At 46.8% G+C, this 21,653-nt stretch overlaps 3 protein-coding genes across 3 annotated transcripts; 1 reads left to right on the forward strand and 2 right to left on the reverse strand.

The window, feature by feature from the left end:
* Positions 1 to 7,445: 7,445 nt before the first annotated feature.
* Positions 7,446 to 7,694, reverse strand: DFJ58DRAFT_876969 (uncharacterized protein; the record flags this gene model as incomplete). The annotated part of the gene is made up of 1 exon (XM_041394463.1): positions 7,446 to 7,694. A coding segment is annotated over one exon (249 nt), but the record flags the coding sequence as incomplete, so codon positions are not given.
* A 1,767-nt stretch (positions 7,695 to 9,461) lies between these two features.
* DFJ58DRAFT_715871 (uncharacterized protein) lies at positions 9,462 to 10,334 on the reverse strand (the record flags this gene model as incomplete). The annotated part of the gene is made up of 3 exons (XM_041384167.1): positions 9,462 to 9,493; positions 9,702 to 10,077; positions 10,134 to 10,334. 3 exons carry the CDS (start codon positions 10,332 to 10,334, stop codon positions 9,462 to 9,464), a joined length of 609 nt encoding a protein of 202 aa, XP_041244986.1.
* Positions 10,335 to 11,404: 1,070 nt separating this feature from the next.
* Positions 11,405 to 13,608, forward strand: DFJ58DRAFT_840482 (uncharacterized protein; the record flags this gene model as incomplete). The annotated part of the gene is made up of 8 exons (XM_041392618.1): positions 11,405 to 11,445; positions 11,510 to 11,695; positions 11,760 to 12,148; positions 12,205 to 12,218; positions 12,410 to 12,646; positions 12,703 to 13,106; positions 13,157 to 13,344; positions 13,505 to 13,608. 8 exons carry the CDS (start codon positions 11,405 to 11,407, stop codon positions 13,606 to 13,608), a joined length of 1,563 nt encoding a protein of 520 aa, XP_041244987.1.
* Between the last annotated feature and the right edge of the window lie 8,045 nt (positions 13,609 to 21,653).

A 21,653-nucleotide genomic window follows, 5' to 3' on the forward strand; every position in this document is an offset into this window, starting at 1 on the left:
AATCATCGCACCCTGATCCAAGATCATTGTCCCTTTAAGCATGCTCCTGCAGGAGATACTATGCGATGGAGTCATTGAACTTCGCGATCCTCTATGCGATCTCGAGGACCTGATGGATGAGCGTGTCTGTCCGTATGGCTGTTTCGTTAGTCTGAACGTCGAGTGGAAGTGGTGAATGGAATGGTTATGGCTGTATCGAATGGAGTGTCTACATATTCTGGGTTTGTTATTGACACGCGCTGAACGACCGCTCATAAGTTGGGCGGAGACGTCTCAGGTGAGTATTTGCGCTCTTGCCCTTGCAGAAATCTTTTACTCCTACGTATATAGGCTCGTCTTTGAATATATTAAGATATGAAGAGCCACGACGGTGTTGATTCTTCGAATTTCGCAGTCACTAGCGCACAACATCTCGGCGGATTGGTTCAATTACTCGCAATAGCACTCTGCCATCCGCCGAACATCGGACCATCCCGCTCCCCACCCGCCCCTGCCCATCATCACTAACCAGCCTCAAGTTTGGGTCCTGAACGGTCACCTTTCTTCACTCTAGCCTGTAGGGATTCGCACATTCGCCACTCTTTGCATACGGTATACTTACAAGCGCTAACTCTGCAACAACAATATCGGGTTATTCTCGCGTTTCCGCAGTGAGTGTGTTTATGTTTTCTGCCCTCGCCTGCCCATGGTTCCTCAACAAAGTGTCCTGTCTCGCAGTTCCACGGCCACCTGCCAACTGCTGTGTATCCAACAGAATGTGTATGTTGTTGCAAGAAGACTGCATCTGTAACGGTCTTTCCAATCCACTCAAATTCGTGCTTCGGAGTAAGTTGGTTGGGTTGTGGTGGAGTGGAGCTTCCGCAATGTTCGATATCGTCATAGATTCGGTTGACATGGCGCATTTCGGTGCGCGTTGTGTTTTCCCCGGTTTTAACACAGTTCACAGTGATCGAATATGAAGGAAATAGTCAACCAGTACTCACTAGTTCTTCTGCTGGTATCTCGCCGGTAGCAAGCGAGCAACGAGGCTGAGTCTTGTGTTTGTCGTAGGCATAGATCTCATGAGGCACCACTAATCGATCGATTCGTAGGCTCGATGTTTTGCCCAACCACAACCCTTACTGCGTAGATGTTTACGGTCATCTCAGGAAGCCATTTCACAGGCTTTGACGCTGATGTGCTTTGCACCCATCTATCTGTGCCAGCATGGTACACATTTCTTGTCGTGTTTGTGTTCTCATCAGTTTCATTCCCTCGGCCATTTGCGCCTGCCGCCGAAAAATCTCCATGAGATCCGCCAGAAGTCGGACTTTGTGTGCTTCACTTGAAGCATTAATTTAGTCTTCCCCCACGTAAAACCTTCTTTCTCGTTATAAACTTGCAAGCGGTGACGGGTATGGCCTGGGGCCAGGTCAGGCCGGTAGGCCAGGCCATAAGAACATCGCGTCTTATCCGCACGCGCAGAGTTTTATATTTTTCTTCGGGAAGAAAACAGCAGCCCACCACAGGGGATCATAGACACGCTTGCCAGCCCAGTCCCGACTTTCTGTCCATGATACGGTCAAGTGGATCGAGATTAATTGCCGATGGGCGGTAGTCGGTTCGGGTTCTTCTGCAGGCCGTAGGTTGCCTTCACATCAATAAAGGCGCCCTGATGAGGCACAGTGGGTCTGGATCGTGATTGATTGATCCATGAAATGATATTTGACCCTGGTTATAGTCAGTGAGCTTCGCTTCAGCATTGTCTCAACATATCTTCTGAATCAAATGTTCTTGGAAACACCTTAGCTGAGAGCTGAATCCTCATGGTTATGGGCAAGAAACGATCCACTCTGTTTGCCCGTATGACGAAGCGTGCCATTGAACTTTGGAAAGTCGCGACGATGTTGACCACGGCCTCGGTAATCCGGGTATGTTGAACTCCCGAAGGAGTGTTATTTTTGGACATTTGTATGTTTATTTCTCGGGATCTGTTGAGTAACAGCTTGGCGCGTCAATTGGAGAAATATAATGGGAGAATAAAATAAGAATCGAGACGGGGGCTAGACCTGGGTAAGAAGAGTCTAGATACACTCCGACAGCCTGAGAAGGCCTTCGTAAGTGCCAGTTGCTATTTTCAAGATGTTACACTGATCTGTCAGACGAGGTTGTTAACCCTGCATGGCTGAGTAGGGTTGATCGATTCTAAATGCCGTTGTCGGTGTCGGCTTTACCTTACGGCCGTCAGGCCTAGGTCTGGTCAATTCTAAAAGGACATTGTCAATTTCGGTCTGATTTTATGGCCGTCAGGTCTGGTCAATTCTAAAAGAACATTGTCAATTTCGGCCTGACCTCACTGCCGTCCTCTCGTAAGTGCGGACCCTTGATCCACCACCACATCGGTTGAACCTTCACATGGGACACGCCCTACGCCTTGTGACTTGTCGCAGAGCATCTTCGTCTCAATCCTCGTTGTATAGAACCCAAGTTACAAGGTTTAGCAATACTAGGTAGATAAACTCGGGTCCTATACAGCGAGGATTAGAACAAGGTACTTTTCACAAGGTGTCGAACGTCTCCCATGCGAACCGACGTGGTGGTAGTCAAATCAGGAAACATTTAGGATCCGCGTAAGTAATTTACGAGAGGACAGAGGAGGACGGCCGTAAGGTCAAGTCGACATTGACGACATTTTACAATCGACTAGACCTTCAAGCATCGCAGTGAGTCTATAACCACGCGGGAAGGAAGCATCTTACCTTGGGAAATGTCGGTGATTGATTGAATTCTTGCCCTGGTTGGTTCACAAGTTTGGACGTATGTGCCTACGGACCTGCATATCCACTTACGATAAGAGCCCCTGATGTTCAGTGCCTTATAACGAATACCCGAATACCGAGACAGTATAAAAAAGCACAGCGAACATACTCAGTACAAGACACCCGCAATCCCTCTGCTAAGCCCCGCTCAACTATAATCAGCCTCTAGTAAAATGTCATCACATCTCACTCTGGTGTCGCCATCCACTGCTGTAGTGGCAGAGCAAATCGCGATCAGCACTACTACCGAAGAGGTCACACAGCAGGTCACAGAACACGTCACGAAACGCGTCACACAACAGGTCACAGAACACGTCACAGAAGTGACAAAGATGGTTGAAAGTCATTACGAGTCCATCTCCGTGGTTGTAGTGTTGCCCAACACGCAGCATATGGTCACCAGTTCGAAGGACAACACACTTTGTTTGTCGGATTTGACGACGAAGAAGGTATTGAAACGTCTGGTGGGGCATTCGAGTGTTGTGACTGGATTGGCGGTATCACGAGACGGGAAATTCATAGCAAGTTGTGATATCACTGGAGCTATCATTCCCTGGAACGGAGAAGGCGTTTGTCTCATTAATGATGCCTGGGGAAAAGGCTTCGTTCAAACCGGAAAGGGGTCTTACATTCCCCATACCGGGAAGTTCGTTATCCATAACCATAACGGGGCCACCACTGCCCAAAACGGGACCATTGCCCAATCTGTCGCCTTTCACCTCATCCCAGCTCACGAGTCCAGTGAGGTCTACATATCGCTGGACTTTTCCGCAGATGGAAACACTTTGGCGAGTGCGGGTGACCGTACGGTGAGGTTTTGGTGCACAGCTACGTGGAAGGAAAATCAAGATGCAATCCATCTTGATTCAGTTGCCCACTCCGTTCGTTATTCGTCATCTGGCGAACGTCTTGCCATCGCGACAGAGAACAATATCTGCATTTATAATACAGCAACTAGGCAGCGCATCAAAGCGTTCAAGGGCCATTCAGGTGGCACCTTCGCACTCACATGGACGCTCCAGGGAACATACCTTCTCTCAGGGGGCGGTAAACGCGATCCTACCGTTCGGGTGTGGGAAGCATTGAAGGGGGAGGAGATCAAAACCTTCCGTGGTCACAATGACAAGATCAGCACCATTTCTGTCAATGAGTCCAGCACCATCATCACTTCCGCATCTTCTGACGGCAGTATCCGCCTCTGGCCGTTCCCGAAATCCAACGTACTCGATGTCTCTGCCGGCGCGTTTTGTGTCACATTCTTCAGCGGAGGCAATGACCAGAGGATATCGCAGTGGGCACTGCCCTCGACGGGACTGGTGTCGGTATGTTATCGTTGATTTCTCATAATTTCATCATCTCATTTCGCGGATTTTAGACAAAGACTCAAACGAAAGTTACTCACTGGCACAAGGTATGTTCTCGTTATCGACTCTCATAACACAATTCGAACATTCCACAGACCTGTACCATCACGCTCACTATGGATGAGACCGCCTACACTACAATCATAACGCGGGGGAAGTTGACTACGGTTTTGGAGATATTCACACGATACATCAAGGCAAATTCCAGCGACTACGTCTGCTTCGGGCACCGTTCGATTATTTATACACGCACGGGTGATTGGGAATCCGCGCTTAAAGATGCAATTCGGGTGAGTTATACCGACTAACACTGGACTCCTTCAAGATGTACTAACTTGGATCGTGACATAGTCCATTAGCATTCAAAAGTCGTTGATAGGCTATATGGCCAAGGGCATTGCCCACTATGGATTGAAGCAGATTCGGGAAGCGAAGATTGCATTTGATCTCGCGTTGAGGTTCGCGTCTGGAGATTCAGCAACCCATCATCTTCTTGTTTTGATCAGGGTGGATTACATTTATTCTTACATGTTCGGTGCTTCATTACGATTTTCAGGCCATTGCGATGTTCAATGCAACTCTATACGATGAAGCAATTGCGTATGTTAATGACATAGCCGAGGTTTCTCACGATGCCGATCTTCTTATTTGTCAACTCGTGCAAGTGAGTATCAATTCTGGTTCGTGTTCTGAATCTGAGACTGATTGTTCTGCGCTTCGCGCATCAGGTATACTTCTATGCCGAAATGGCACTCGCTGCCTCGAAGAGCAACAATCGCGATAAAGCTATCACGTACATCAATGCCGCTATCGACATCGCTAACAGTTGTTTCCTTCAAACAATGGACTTTTCTGTCTACATGCAATTCGTCGTGGTACGTTGATACAATATACGACGCAACATGATATGTGTGCTCAACCGCGCTTTTTTGCAGATTTTCGGGTGGGACCTCAAGTCGTTGTGGCAGACCGTAAGGAAGTATAAATGTCTTATACTCGCCCGGACGTGTAACATCGAAGCACTCGAGTTCTACCTGTCCCTTATGGATGATTCCGACAAAGCTCAAAAGGCCAGCTTACGTGCTTGGTTCGCCGGTGAGTTCTTTCAGTCATGTCAACCATGCTGCCGTCCTCAACTATCTTTCATCCAGAATTCAAGCATGCAGGGTGTATGTCTGCAGCGAAGCAAGCGGCGCTGTTGCGTTGAAAATACCGAGGTCTTTTATGCAGTTACCAAAATATTTCTCGTGTCCCTTTGTACTTGCGTCGTGTACTGCTCATAATATGAACGCAGATCAAAGATTTTTCAGTGCTTACATGCCACGAGTCCTTCCTCACCACCTACTGTGAATGTCCTTTGTGCACATGACAATGGTCATGTTTGCTCAGCGCGTGTTCTTCACCGTCAATTAGTTGAAGTCCAGCATCTGATACTTTTTTTAACAAAAAATCCAGCTTTATGTCCATTGAGAGTGAGACTCTGTACAGGACAGTACTAAGTAGTCTTCAATGGAGCCCCATGCTCCGGTCGACACTGCTGACGATGTGAACTCACCGAGAACAGTTGGGCTTGACGCGGCCAAAAAAGATCGATGCCCCAGGATGTGACAACTCCTCCACCCTCAACACGAAATTATGGCGGGGGCGAGAGATCATGAGGAGGTAGTCAGCCCATCAGTGAAATATTTCGAAGTATATAGTGCTTTGTAGCAAGGGGAAGCGCAGTAGCAAAACTCCGCTCCAGTTCCGGCGGGAGCATGGTAAGGTTCCTCTGGTTGTTTTCAAATCGGATGTTTCTCAGGCCTATCGTTGGCTACCAATGCATCCTCTTTGGCAGCTAAAGCAAGTAATCACTGTGAATAATAATCGTTATGTGGACCGCTGCAATAATTTCGGAGGGAGAGGTTCCGCTCTGATCTGGGTTTCGTTCATGTCCCTTGTCACCTGGATCGCGAGCGTCGTCGTCATGATCGAGCACCTGAAGCTCTACATGGATGATTCCTTCTCTTTCGAGTTAGAAGGTAACGTGCTCCTGTATGAGCCTTACAGTACCTATCTGCCTCGGAAGCAAGCACAGCTGCTTCAACTTTGGGACAGACTCGGCATCCCTCATGAGCCTGCAAAGCAGCTCTTTGGATGGTGACTCACAGTCATAGGTTTTGATGTTGACCCAAACAGTATGATCATTTCAATTCCACAAGAGAAGAAAACGGAGTTGATCGCATACATTCGCGCCTTTGCTGTACCACGCCATCGCCACACCCTGCGAGAATTCCAAAACATTGCGGGGACTATCAATTGGCTTTTCAATGTTTTTCCCTTGCTGAAACCAGGACTCGCCGCTGTTTATGCCAAGATGCGCAACAAGGTAAAGCCTCTCGCGCAAATCTACGTCAACGTCGATGTTGTTTGGGAATTGACATGGTTGACTAATCATATGGAGAACCTACCCGGCGTCCTACTCCTTGACTCTCTGGACTGGACCCCAGAGACAGCAGATGATGTGGTCACCATATACACTGACACGTCTCTCGTTGGCCTTGGTTACTGGTTCCCGGACCTTAACTTCGGCTTTCAGTCTCGCTTACCCGGAGAGGCACCAACTGGGTCAATCTTCTTTTTCGAGGCTTTAGCCATGTGCAGTGCAATTCATGCACTGGCTGAGACAGATCCAATTCCTCGGCACGTCGCTATTTTTACCGACAATACTAACACCATCGACATTTTCAATTCGTTGTGAGCCTCAGCACCATATAACAACATTCTAATGTTGGCAGTGAACGTCCTGATCGAGCACAATGTCGACCTCCGTGTTTATCACGTGCCAGGGACAGAGAACTCTGTGACGGATGCCTTGTCTCGCTTCAATAATCATCTAGCACTTGAGCGAGTGCCACCCCATCTTGGTGTATGAATATATCACTATGGGCTATAGCCCTAAAACTGGAATACATCCCTCAGCTCGATTATCCATTCTAATGATACATCCCTGTAGGCTAGTGATCTATGTATCTCGGACAATGTGCTCCCATGATTCTCCGTCCGAGAGCGTCCGAGAGCCGGCACATGTGACATGTCGAGGATACCCGGGCCTGTACTAAATGTCGAGCATCTTTGAGAATCTGAGATCTAAGATCGATTAAAGATGACTACGTATGAAGGTACAGAATAGACATTAATCAACACCATCAAGATCTTTGCGGGGAGGTTCAGTAATAGAAGGTCCATCATCCTCCTGGTCTTCTGCACCATCATCCAAACCGGCATTTACCAAGGCTCCCACATTAGACCACATCTCCGAAAAACTGGCAGACAAGGCACAACGGACAGCAGCCTGGCGCTTTGCGTATGCCGTCAAACCCTCTGCATCTTCTGACCGGTCCACCACACGAAGGGTTCCTCGTTCATCCCAGCATTCGGCTTCCCACGCAAAGAATGCTAACACGTGGCGCATTTCTACTAGCAGGAGTTGTATTTCTTCTAACCATCTGGTATGTCGAGCCCGTGTCTTACACCATTCGACGCGGAGTGCTAAATCCATCATAAAATGAGTACAACTCTGAATGAAAACATTGCTGCATAAGCACTTACAGTCTTGCAGCCCCTCACTGTTGTGCGAACAGACCCCATGCGTAAGCCAAATCCACGACATTATTGCCATGCCCTGAGTCTGTCCCCCAAGGTCGCCTATTGGTCTGAGGTCGGACTTTTTCAATACCTGCAACTTGTGGTCCCAACTGACACGATCAAGGTGCCTTGAAAGGCAGACCAGCATGCCACGAGCACGCGAATACTTATCGTGGCTAGGGAAACGCACGGGTACGGGTAACACCGCGGTTCTATGCTGACGGGTTTGGAGGGTACGGGTACGGAGTAGGATAGTCGTACCCTTGAGCATACCGTGGCCATTCACCGCGGGTTGACGGTGTTTGGGCGGGTATAATATACCAAATCGGGAACCAGGCGCGCTGTCCTGCATGATTTGGGAATCATGCATGGACATGACTACTAGGTATCCCCCTAAAAGACAAAGTCTGTTAGCTTAGTCCTCAGACTAGTCAACCCATACCTTGGTATCAAACCTTGGTCCAATAGTTTCAGTTTTCCCTCAGTGATTCATGAATCCACCATGTTTTGAAGAAAAGTCATATGTGAGATGGGAATCACATAATGACCTAGTTGATATGAGAAGCAAAAATGAAGGTTAAGGTATTGCCTTTCATTTGGCTTATTCACTTTGGCTAGAGAAACCCATAGAGAAAAGTTCAAAGCCTAACAAAAACCTATCTAAAAAGCCCGCGTATTGTGTACTATTATTTGTTCCATTATTTCTGAGTTGTTTTCTCTAGTGTTTCTTTACTTTACTTTTCTATTAGGATGCTCTGACTAATCAGATGCTTCATAAAAATTGTACCTACAGGGTATGATGTCATAATGATGTCATAGGACTTCACCTACACTCCTGCAGGTATTTTGGTTGAAAGATATGATATCATAGTGATGTCATAATGATGTCATGTTCCATGGAATTTGCTAGAACATTCCAATGACTCATAATGACTCATAGTGACTCATAGTGACTCAGAATGATGTCATTATCCCACCATGAATATTCTGGAATGTTCTTTTGCACCTGCTAGAACATTCTGCTCCAGTTTTTGGAATATTCTTCTCACATTCTGAAGTCATTACATCACCTTTTTACTTACATAATATTCCCACACAAAATGTATATAAGGAGAGCCCATTCTCCCCCAAAAAAAAATAGATCTCCCACTTGTTGCATTCAAGAACTCCCACTTGAGCAAATTGAACTCTCACCTAAGAAGCTTCAGTCTGAACAAATTGCTGCTTACAAAGCCCATTTCCTTTGTAAGAACTGTCCAGGCAAGTGCAGGGAAAGTGTTTCCCTTGAGATTACGTAAGTTTCTCGCGATAGAAACCCAGTTTTGTGAGACCAGTGTTCTCACCACGTAGTGTTTACTGACCAACACGAGCTTTGGTCACCGTTGTTATTTGTGAGACCAGCGTTCTCACCAGGTATTTGTATACTGACCAACACGAGCTTTGGTCATTGTTGTTATTTGTCATTGTTTTCTATTTGTCATTTGTTGTTATTTGTGAGACCAGCGTTCTCACCAGGTATTTGTATATTGACCAACACGAGCTTTGGTCCACGTAGTCACATTTGAGACCAGCTTCTCAACAGTTAACCGTATATTCAGGAAACCAGTTCAAGTGTCTAGACGGTATATCCTAGACAATCCCATAGTTTCAATCAGAGATAATAAAGCTCCGGCTAAGTTAATCTGACTGATTGGTTTAGCGAGCCTCCCAAGAACTCACACGTTATCTACCACGAAAGAAGAAAAGTCGTAGACCGTGTTAATCGAGGACTGGCAAGAAGTCTTATCCAGTGTAATTGTGGTGTCATTACATTCTTACACGTATTTATATAAGACCCTCGGTTATTAAGACAGCGATCCTGTGTGCATAGATTGGTCAGTGGCAGGTATGGTGCCAACTGAAGGAATGAGACTCACCTTGATAGGCACTATGCCTGTATTATCACTTCGACATGCAAGGGAATGGTAAAATTCATAAGCAGAGACTTTGGACTCGAATGATAGGAGGTGAAAATGTTCGAGTACTGCGAATGTTGCAGCGGTCCTTGGGTCAGTTGAAGTTGCTGGAAACAACCGTCTGCGGAGAAGTTGTCTGTAGTGGGAGGGCGCATTTGCACAATCACAAAAGTTGAGTGCGACCTCGTGTATTCCATGAACATCAATTATGACATAATCATTGTCTCGGGCAGGTTTGGGATTGCGGCAGAGTTGCTCAGTGTGGTCTCCCAACTGAATGCGCAATCCAAGTTGCTTCAAAGTTGTAGAGTGAAAATACCCGTCCTGCCATCGCTAAAATAATGATATGAGAGGCAAAAACACTAATTTAAATTATTTAAAAAGCTGACCTTGACTTGATGAAGCAGCACATTCTGGTGTAGTGTTATAATGCATGAGGAGCAAAACAAATTGACCAAAAAGCAATCTTCACAACGATAAGGCGCATCTGAGTCTCCGCAGGCATGGCATGCATGATGCGCTCTTCCGCACCCTTCCAATCGAATGAGTTCATCTAGATAATGTGGGCGTTCAGGTACCCAGAGGCACATTGGATCATCCTATTGAAATAGATGACAGAGATCAGTTTCATCATTTTAATCAAAAGGACTTTTGCTCACTCCAGCGGTCCGCTTTTGTTTTTCTTTTGCGACAAAGACATCATCATGAACCTGAGGCTCGCTGTCATCGTATTGAATCTCGTTCCAAGGATCCGTGTCATGACTGTTAGTCCCAATGTCATACTCAGTCTCAGAAACATCACTGGCAGGTAGGACTGCATCAAGATATCTCGTCCATAGATTTACTTGTCCAGTGGATTGTACAGTGAATATTCAGTGGCGGTGGACATTTTAAGATCATCCAGCAGAACCTGGCAGAGAATAGCTTGAACGAACTAGACGAGGCTTCTTGCTGGGACGACCACCTGCTCCAGCCACCATCATGAGCAGACAGTTGAAGTGGGCGTTGTCGGCGTTGTCACACGTTGCACAGTGCATGCTGTTGAGACTCAATATATCCAAGCCAGTAGAATTACCGAATCCATCAAAGAAGCTCAAATTGACATAATGAACTTGCGCGCAATGATAACTTATGCAGCTGCAGTTGGACTGCGCCAATTGTGCCAATTTGCAGTTGTGGCCTTATTGAAAGCTTACTAGTGAGTGGGAGAGCCAGAGACACTGACAGTTGTGTGAAAGGAAGTTGTAACCACTCACAACTTGAAATGGTTGAGTAATGAGTTTTGGTCAGACTGAAGAGCACTACAGGTAATCATTACCGGTACTAAGCTATAGTAGTACGACCATTACTGCCACCATTCATAGGATAATAGTAATGAACAAAGATCTACTGTAACTCTGGAAGGCCTACTACTAAGTTCGTTCCTACTGCATACGTTCTGGCTCACTCGGATACAGAACACATATGGTGCAATGTATTTATTTTGGTCGTACTAAGTTCCAGCTATGAGTATGAGTGAGGCGAGCTCCAGAAGCTTCTTTCAGCTCTGCTTCTTTTCAACCTTTCAGTTTTGAACCACCACGACTACAATCGTCAACTTAAGCCCTCTCCGACAATATCGATGGTTCACCCAGTCATTCATAAAACACTCCAAGCAAAAATGGAGGCTGCACGAGAAAAGAGCCAACGCCATTATGCCAAGTATGTCATCGTTTTATTAATTGTTCCCGACACTGTTCCTGACACTCATTTGTAACTGGTGAAGACATAGAGATGATATTTTACAAAGGCGGAAGGATCTTCGTACATGCATAAAGAAACGTGACAATGAAGCAGAGGTGTTATCCAAAGAAATCTTGAGAGCTGTGAAGAAAGCGTTGCATGGGTGTGATGACGATGAGTCTGAACCGGACACCGATGATTCCAGTGACAATGACGAGATTGACACACTGTAAGTTCTATGCTGTTTTTAAAAATTGAAACACAAATTGAAACAAGTTACCGACATCTAACAGATCAGATCTTCCAAGTTGCTTACTCGCTATCAAAAACGCCAAGGACAACATGCTCAAGTTGATTGGTGCTGACCCATGCGAGTTCGCTAAGGACGAACTGACCAAGTATGTCAAGAGCATCCCAGATGATTGCAAGACTAAGGGTGATGTCTCAATCATTGCAAATTCAGTGGCCGAGATCGAAAAACTACTCAAACGTGTTATCCCTGCGCAAGACCAGATCCTCAATTTCTGTGGAATCTCACCTGAGTGGCACGCTGCAGACTCAGTCTCGCAATTCCTGAGGACTACTGTTGTGTATTTGGAGGATATTCAGATCCTTGGAATGTCCGGAGGAGTTGCGGAGCTTACAACGGCACACTTGTTGGGAGAGCTAATGTATCAGAAGGGTATTAGGGTTTGAGCATCTCGGGCAGTTGGTACATGATAGACTACGCACATATAGAGTCAAATACGAATGTGCGTGCTACTTACAAAATATGAGTGCGCTTGCTACTGTCAGGGCCTGTGCATGGGATGTTTTTGGGCCCAATGGCTGGACTGTTACTGTTCAATTTTTGCTAAGTAAGCATACCCATCCACGATCGTGTGAGGCAACGTACGTGAGCTTTTTCGAAATGAAAGGACTCATTGCATAATGCTTGATATAGATGGCACCCTGGAAATGGACCTCTCCCGAACAGGAGGAATGGCTGAGTCCATGGTATGAGAAGTACCGTGCGAAGCAATCAGACAAAGCTAAAAACTGGGCGAATTTCTTTACCGACTTGTTGGGAGAATGGCTTGAACTATTCCCGGAGCCAAGGCCAGCTACACTGCCCCTCATTGGGCCCCTGACCAGGGATGAGATCATCATCATGGATCAGGCTGAAGCTGACAGAAAAAAGGTATGTTAGCGCAACAAACATCCTGTTAAAGCAATCAAATTAATGGGGGGTTATAGAAATTAGAAAACTGTTTCAAAAACAGCCTCGGGGCTACAAAGACAGGTCGGCAAGCGAAGGCCAAGGCTGCGAATGTCTTCCATGCGGTACTGAAGAGTGTTACCGAAGGCGAAAAGCCCACGCGTTCCCTTCAGGAAGTCGAGGCGTATTCCAAACTGTACTACCAGAGGTGCGTAAAATCGATAGTCGACAACAAACTAAAGGCAGCGGCTGAATTACTGCAAGCCGAAAATAAGGCACTTACAAATGGAATGCATGTTGCCATTGTCAAAAAGGAGACAGCAAATCTCTACGAAGTAGAAACCAACGAGGTTAAGGCGGAGGTGCAGAGGTACATTGAGGATGCAAAGATGCGCAAAGATAACGAGAAGGACAGAATGTGGTCGGAAGACGATTATGCAAAGTAATGATTTGGAAATTTGAATGTGTCAATCAGCTAACACAACTCCATAGAAATCTGGAAAAACTTGCTGCTATGGTTAATAAGTTTTTGAAGGGACTTGCAGACGCGACAGGCTTCTCGTTCTCCCTCCTGGCAGGTGGCCCTTCTCCAGAGCTCAGTGGATTGATTGATGTCTACAGGCAAGTCAACTATGCTGATCTGTGGGATCCAGCGCTCACTTTTGGGATGAAGTTTTCATGTAGGTAAAACAAAGTTCGGGAATGACTTTAGTAAGGCATATCCCGACTTCAAGAACACTGTCATGTCGCCTTTTTCGAGATTACCTGTACTGTGTTTATTGTAAGTTCAGATGTTGCAAATGATAGCCTATCTGACTCACCTATCCAAATCAATAGCAGATGCTGCAGCGAGTTTAAAGGCAAGGATAGGGGGTGTAGAAGATCTGAATGATGATGATGATGGCGGCAATCCTTCATCGAGTGGTGTCGAGTTAGGAAATTGACATGATGACACATTTGGTCATGTGACTTCAAGTTCGCTTACTACTACTACCAGTGTGACACCGCCTGACAGCGTTGAAGCTGCATCTAATGTCGACCTTCCTGGAAATCCACCAGCATTAATTGGCAAAACCTAGACGACTCTTTCTGGGAGGGACTCACCGCTCAAATCGATGCCTTTGAAGCGTCAGGTGGGAATCCAGACTTGCCGCCCTTACCTCCCTACCCACACAGTAATACTGCAGCTACTCTCAATTCACCATCGGCTCCCACAACTCCACTACCTTCTTCATCTGAGCTTCCTGCAGATACTCTCCCCAAGGCTTCAACACTACATCTGAATGAATCCCAGTCCTAGCTAACCTTGGTACCACGGAGCTCGCCCACATCTCCTTCAACCGCTCTGTCTCCTACGCCAATTTTGTCTTGGACCCATGGTGTATCTCAGCCTGGGCCCCCCTCAACATCACAGGACTTACCTGCACAGTCTCCAGCCGCTGATACTTTCGTCAATTCCGCCACCAACTACAACCGCTGGTCAACAAAGACAAAGCCAGCCTCCCGCACTTGAATGTGCACATCCATACAGGACCAGTCATGTGTGTGTTCCTTCCTCACGCAATGTTATTGCGAATAGTATTGGTGAGAATCTTCCCACAAATGCTGGCAAGCGTTGTGGAGTAGCGGTTGAAACTGACATCTCATGCCACAAAAGAGGTCAGTTGATAGGATCTTCTAGTTTGTCTTGTCAGCTGAGCAAAATTTTAACAATGAACAGGAGGCAAAAGGTTTGACGCTTTGAAGTTCCAATCATACTACACTTTCCATACCACCTTTGTTCCATACTACCTTTGCCATATAATTCGTTGTCGTTCGCCCTAATTATTGTCTTGATAATAAAATCAAAATTCTTGGCCCAATAAATTGTGTTTTCATTTCTGAACTGGTGTAACTTCAAATCTGTGAACTTGCACTTAGTTGCGAGAATGCAAACATCACGTGACACAACATTGAACTTGCGCATGCAGCCTGAGTACTGAATCATGTGACACAACATTGAACTTGCGCATGCGGCCTGAGGCCTGAGGCCTGAGTACTGAGTCAGGCCTCTATAACAGGCCTCAGCACTGCAGCAATGTAATTTTTTAAAATTCAATACTCATTAATATTACTGTTCCAATATTATAAGCACCTGTCTGCCTTTGCAATCTGCGTTCAAGATAACATGAAAGTCATGCATGCAAGAATTTGGATCTATACAAAAATGAATATCTATCCTGGGTAAGGTGGATGTATCGAAGGATATATCAATCTGGATCATGGATAAGTCAGCCAAATAATGTATCCTAGTTTTAGGCTTATAGTCCACCTTCAATGTATCATTCTAACAGTATAGCCTCCGAGTGCCTGATCTCATCATTGATGAATTTACACCCCCTTGGGATGCGTTGGGGGCAACCAAAAATGACCAAGGAATCTTGTCAGTCCCGCTGGTCTCGACAGGCATGGACTTTGGAGCATTTGCTCCATGAGCGCGCTATTGCGCTTGGTTTCACTCTGGCTAAATCAACATCAGCTTCTTATGACTCAGCACTCGCCTTGTATATCAAATTCTGCCGGCTCCATAACCTCGCCCTCACTCCAACTCCTGACACTTTCTCTTTCTATGCTGTTTGGATGTCTGCATACATTCTTCCGACATCTGTTGACGTCTACCTTTCGGGAATCTGCAATAAACTTGAGGACGAATTTCCCGAGATCCGTACCGTTCGTCAGTCTCGTTTGCTACAGCGCACTCTCGCCGGCTGTAAGCGCTGTTTCAGCCATCCGGTGAAAAGAAAACAACCTCTATCTCGGAATGACCTACATGGGGCTTTTCTTTGTTATCATGACTCTTCAGATCATGATGACATACTGTTCCTTGCACAGCTCTACTTTGGTTTTGAGACACTGCAACGCCTGGGAGAACTAGTTTGGCCTGATCAGGTCAAACTACAATCCTATGACCGCGTCCCTATGCGACATACCGTACGCATCAATGATGACTCGGTTTCTTATACACTGCCTTTGTCCAAAACGGATAAGTTTGGACAAGGCAGCAAGGTTCTTGTTCAGCGCTTGAACTATAATGACGACTGTCTCAACATTTTCAAGGGTTATCTCCACTCTAGAGACGCCAGTTTTCCCCACTATCCAGAGCTATGGCTGCGTGCGAATGGGCATGTTCCCACTCGCTCTTGGTTTACGGCTCGTTTTCAACAGATTTTCGCAAATCGCAGATTCAGCGGGCACTCCATGAGAGCGGGAGGGGCCACTGCTCTCGCACTTGACGGTGTGCCGCCAGCTCTCATACAAGCAGCTGGAAGATGGTCATCAGAAGAATTTCAGAAATACATTCGCGTTCACCCTTTCATTCTGCAAGCAATCATACACGACGCCACTGCGGCCGCGGCTTGACTACTCAGCGACATCAACAACAATTATCATCTATCCCATCTTGACCCGCGTACCACGCGTCTTTCATTTTTCTTATAGTCTTTTAGCGATCTAGACTCAAATTTTTGTATCTTTAGCCCCGGCAAACCCGAGCCTTTCAGCTGGGACGCCGGGCTTACCAAATACATTGTTTTCTCCGCGGACACTCTCGAGCTTTAGTGCTGAGGGTGTCGCGCTCCTCCTACTTATGTCCTCGACGCAAGACTTGCAAAGTCGAAAGTTGAACTGATTAAAGTTACATAAACCTGATTTTGACATATAATTCGCACGGCTAGGTTCACTGATGACCGACCATCGATTTCTTCAAGTCCTACAATCTTTGAAACTACAGGACTCTCGAAATCCTCATTGCTATCATCCTAATGCTACTTTTCGTCATCCGTTTCTAGACCACGTCTTCTTCAAGTTCCCGCTCACCTATGGAGGACTCCCAACGTGCTCGCACAGCCTCCAAGCACTCCAAACTGTTCTCGCCCTGAATTGCTCTGTCTGGCCCGCGCGCTACCTCAAGCTCGTCAGGTATGCCTCCAATCATCGTACCTGATCCAGGATCGTTGTCCCTTTAAGCATGCTCCTGCAGGAGATATGCGATGGCGTCATCGAACTTCGCGATCCTCCATGCGATCTCGAGGACCTGATGGATGAGGATGTCTGTCCGTATGGCTGTTCCGTCAGTCTGAACGTCGAGTGGAAGTGGTGAATAGAATGGCTGTATCGAATGGTGTGTCTACATATTCTGGGTTTGTTAGTGACACGTGCGCTGAACGACCACTCATAAGTTAGGCGGAGATGTCTCAGGTGAGTATTTGCGCTCTTGCCCTTGCAGAAATCTTTTACTCCTACGCATATATGCTTGTCTTTGAATATATTTAAGATATGAAGAGCCACGACGGTGTTGATCCTTGCGTATTTCGCAGTCACTAGCGTACAACATCTCGACGGACTGGTTCACTCACTCACAACAGCGCTAACTCTGCGACAACCCTATCGGGTTATTCTCGCGTTTACGCAGTGAGTATGTTTATGTTTCTGTCCTCGCCTGCCCATGGTTCCTCAACAAGGTGTCCTGTCTCACAGTTCCACCTACCCGCTGCTGTGCTATCTAACAGAATGTGGATGTTGTTGCAAGAAGACTGCATCTGTAACAGTCTTTCCAATCCACTCAAATTCGTGTTTCGGAGTTGGTCGGTTGGGCTGTGGGTAGAGGGGAGCTTCCGCAATGTTCGATATTGTCATGGATTCGGTCGATATGGCGCATTTCGGTTCGCGCGTTACGTTTTCTCCGGTTTTAACACAGTTCACAGTGATCGAATATGAAGGGAGTAGTCAACCAGTACTCACCAGTTCTTCTACTGGTCTCTCTCTCGCTGGTAGCAAGCGAGCAACGAGGCTGCAGCGCTGAGTCTTGTATGTGTCGTAGGCATAGATCTTGGGAGGCACCGCTAATCGATTCGTAGGTTCGATGTTTCGCCCAACCACGACCCTTACTGCGTGGATGTTTACGGTAATTTGAGGAAGCCATTTCGCAGGCTTTGACGCTGATGTGCTTTGCACCCATCTATCTGTGCCAGCATGGTACACATTTCTTGTCGTGTTTGTGTTCTCATCAGTTTCATTTCCTCGGCCATTTGCGCCTGCCGCCGAAAAATCTCCATGAGATCCGCCAGAAGTCGGACTTTGGGTGCTTCACTTGAAGCATTCATTCAGTCTTCCCCTACGTAAAACCTTCTTTCTCGTTGTAAGCTTGCAGGCAGTGACGGGTATGGCCTGGGGCCAGGCCATAAGAACATCGCGTCTTATCCGCACGCGCAGAGCTTTATATTTTTCTTCGGGAAGAAACAGCAGCCCACCACAGGTGATCATAGACACGCTTGTCATCCAAGTCCCAACTTTCTGTTTTTTCATATCTACGATACGGTCGAGTGGATCGAGATTAATGCCGATGGGCGGTAATCGGTTCGGGTTCTTCTGCAGGCCGTAGGTTGCCTTCACATTAATAAAGGCGCCCTAATGAGGCACAGTGAGTCTGGATCGTGATCGATTGATCCATGAAATGATATTTGGCCCTGGTTATAGTCAGTGAGCTTCGCTTCAGCATTGCCTTAGCATATCTTCCGAATCAAATGTTCTTAACACCTTTATAAACGCTGAGAGCTAAATCCTCATGGTTATGGGCAAGAAACGATCCACTCTGTTTGCCCGTATGACGAAGCCGTGCCATTGAACTTTGGAAAGTCGCGACGATGTTGACCACGGCCTCGGTAATCCGGGTATGTTGAACTCCCGAAGGGGTGTTATTTTGGACATTTGTATGCTTATTTCTCGGGATCTCTTGAGTAACAGCTTGGCGCGTCAATACAATGGGAGAATAAAGTAAGAATCGATTGGGGCTAGGCCTGGCTAGGAAGAATCCAGATACAGCCTGAGAAGGTCTTCGAAGTAAGTGCCAGTTGCTGTTTTCAAAATGTCACACATCTGTCAGACGAGGCTACTAACTCTGCGCAGGTGTGGTAAGTACATGGCTGGGTAGGTCTAATCGATTCCAAATGCCGTTTGTCGATGTCGGCTTGACCTTACGGCCGTCAGGTCTGGTCAATTCTAAAAGGACATTGTCAATGTCGGCTTGACTTTATGTCCGTCAGGTCTGGTCAATTCTAAAAGAACACTATCAATGTCGGCCTGACCTCACTGTCATCCTCTCGTAAGTACTATGCGGACCTTTGATCCACCACCACATCGGTTGAACCGTCACCTGGGACACGTTCTACGCCTTGTGGCTTGTCACAGAGTATCTTCGTCCCAATCCTCGTTGTATAGAGCCCAAGTTACAAGGTTTAGCAATACCACATGGGAAGGTCTAGGTAGATAAACTCGGGTCCTATACAGCGAGGATTAGAACAAGGTACTTTTCACAAGGTGTCGAACGTCTCCCATGCGAACCGACGCGGTGGTAGTCAAATCAGGAAAGATTTATGATCCGCGTAAGTAATTTACGAAAGGAGAGAGGAGAACGGCCGTAAGGTCAAGTCGACATTGAGGACATTTTGGAATCCACTAGACCTTCAAGCATAGCAGTGAGCCTATAACCACGCGGGAAGGAAGCATCTTACCTTGGGAAATGTCGGTGATTGATTGAATTCTTGCCCTGGTTGGTTCACAAGTTTGGACGTATGTGCCTACGGACCTGCATATCCACTTACGATAAGAGCCCCTGATGTTCAGTGCCTAACGAATACCCGAATACCGAGACAGTATAAAAAAGCACAGCGAACATACTCAGTACAAGACACCCGCAATCCCTCTGCTAAGCCTTGCTCAACTATAATCAGCCTCTAGTAAAATGTCATCACATCTCACTCTGGTGTCGCCATCCACTGCTGTAGTGGCAGAGCAAATCGCGATCAGCACTACTACCGAAGAGGTCACAAAGCAGGTCACAGAACACGTCACGAAACGCGTCACACAACAGGTCACAGAACACGTCACAGAAGTGTCCCGGGCGTTTGAAAGTCATCACGAGTCCATCTCCGTGGTTGTAGTGTTGCCCAATGGGCAACGTATGGTCACCAGTTCGAAGGACAACACACTTTGTTTGTCGGATTTGACGACGAAGAAGGTATTGAAACGTCTGGTAGGGCATCTGAGTGATGTGACTGGATTGGCGGTATCACGAGACGGGAAATTCATAGCAAGCTGTGATATCACTGGAGGTATCATTCCCTGGAACGGAGAAAGTGGAGTTTGTCTCATTAATGATGCCCGGGGAGCCGGGTTCATTAAAACCAAGCTCACTGCCCCTGCCCAAAACGGGACCGCTGCCCAACTTGCTGTCGCTCTTCAACTCATCGCAGCCCACCAGTCCCAGTGAGGTCCATGTATCGCTGGACTTCTCTGCAGATGGAAAAACTTTGGCGAGTGCGGGTGGCCGTACGGTAAGGTTTTGGTGCACAGCTACGTGGAAGGAAAATCAAGATGCAATCCATCTTGATTCAGTTGCCCACTCCGTCGTTATTCGTCATCTGGCGAACGTCTCGCCATCGCGACAGAGAACAATATCTGCATTTATAATACAGCAACTAGGCAGCGCGTCAAAGCGCTCAAGGGCCACTCAGGTGGCACCTTCACACTCACGTGGGCGCTCCAAGGGACATACCTTCTCTCAGGTGGCGGTAAACGCGATCCTACTGTTCGGGTGTGGGAAGCATTGAAGGGGGACGAGATCGAAGCTTTCCGTGGTCACACTGACGCGGTCAGCAACATTTCTGTCAATGAGTCCAGCACCATCATCACTTCCGCATCTTCTGACGGCAGTATCCGCCTCTGGCCGTTCCCGAAATCCAACGTACTCGATGTCTCCGCCGGCGCGTTTTGTGTCACATTCTTCAGCGGAGGCAATGACCAGAGGATATCGCAGTGGGTACTGCCCTCGACGGGACTGGTGTCGGTATGTTATCGTTGATTTCTCATAATTTCATCATCTCATCTCGCGGATTTTTAGACAAAAACTCATGAGAAAGTCACTCACTGGCACAAGGTATGTTCTCGTTATCGACTCTCATAACACAATTCGAACATTCCACAGACCTGTACCATCACGCTCACTATGGATGAGACCGCCTACACTATAATCACGACGAGAGGGGTGTTGACTACGGCTTTGGAGATATTCACACGATACATCAAGGCAAATTCCAGTGACTACGTCTGCTTCGGGCACCGTTCAATTATTTATACACGCATGAATGATTGGGAGTCCGCGCTTAGAGATGCAATTCGGGTGAGTTGTACCGACTAATACTGGACCCCTTTAAGATATACTAACGTGGATCATGGCATAGTCCATTAGCATTCAAAAGTCGTTGATAGGCTATATGGCCAAGGCCATCGCCCACTACGGATTGAGGCAGTTTCGGGAAGCGAATATTGCATTTGATCTCGCGTTGAGGTTTTGCGACTGGAGATTCAGCAACCAATCATCTTCTTGTACTGATCAGGGTGGGTTACATTTTTTTCTTACATGTTCGGCGCTTCATTACTATTTTCAGGCCATTGCGATGTTCAATGCAACTCTATACGATGAAGCAATCGAGTATGTTAATGACATGGCCGAGGTTTCTCACGATGCCGATCTTCTTATTTGTCAACTCGTGCAAGTGAGTATCAATTCTGGTTCGTGTTCTGGATCTGAGACTGATTGTTCTGTGCTTCGCGCATCAGGTATACTTCTATGCCGAAATGGCGCTCGCTGCTTCGAAGAGCAACAATCGCGAGAAAGCCATCGAGCACATCAATGCGGCTATCAGAATCTCTAACAGCTGTTTCCTTCAAACAATGGACTTTTCTGTCTACATGCAATTCGTCGTGGTACGTTGATACAATATACGACTCAACATGATATGTGTGCTCAACCGCGCTTTTTTGCAGATTTTCGGGTGGGACCTCACATCGTTGTGGCAGACCGTAAGGAAGTATAAATGTCTTATACTCGCCCGGACCTGTAACATCGACGCACTCGAGTACTACGTCTCACTTATGGAAGATTCCAACCAAG

The sequence above is a fragment of the Suillus subalutaceus genome (genome assembly GCF_016647625.1).
Source record: "Suillus subalutaceus strain FC151 chromosome Unknown DFJ58scaffold_39, whole genome shotgun sequence".
In the NCBI taxonomy this organism is placed as follows: domain Eukaryota; kingdom Fungi; phylum Basidiomycota; class Agaricomycetes; order Boletales; family Suillaceae; genus Suillus; species Suillus subalutaceus.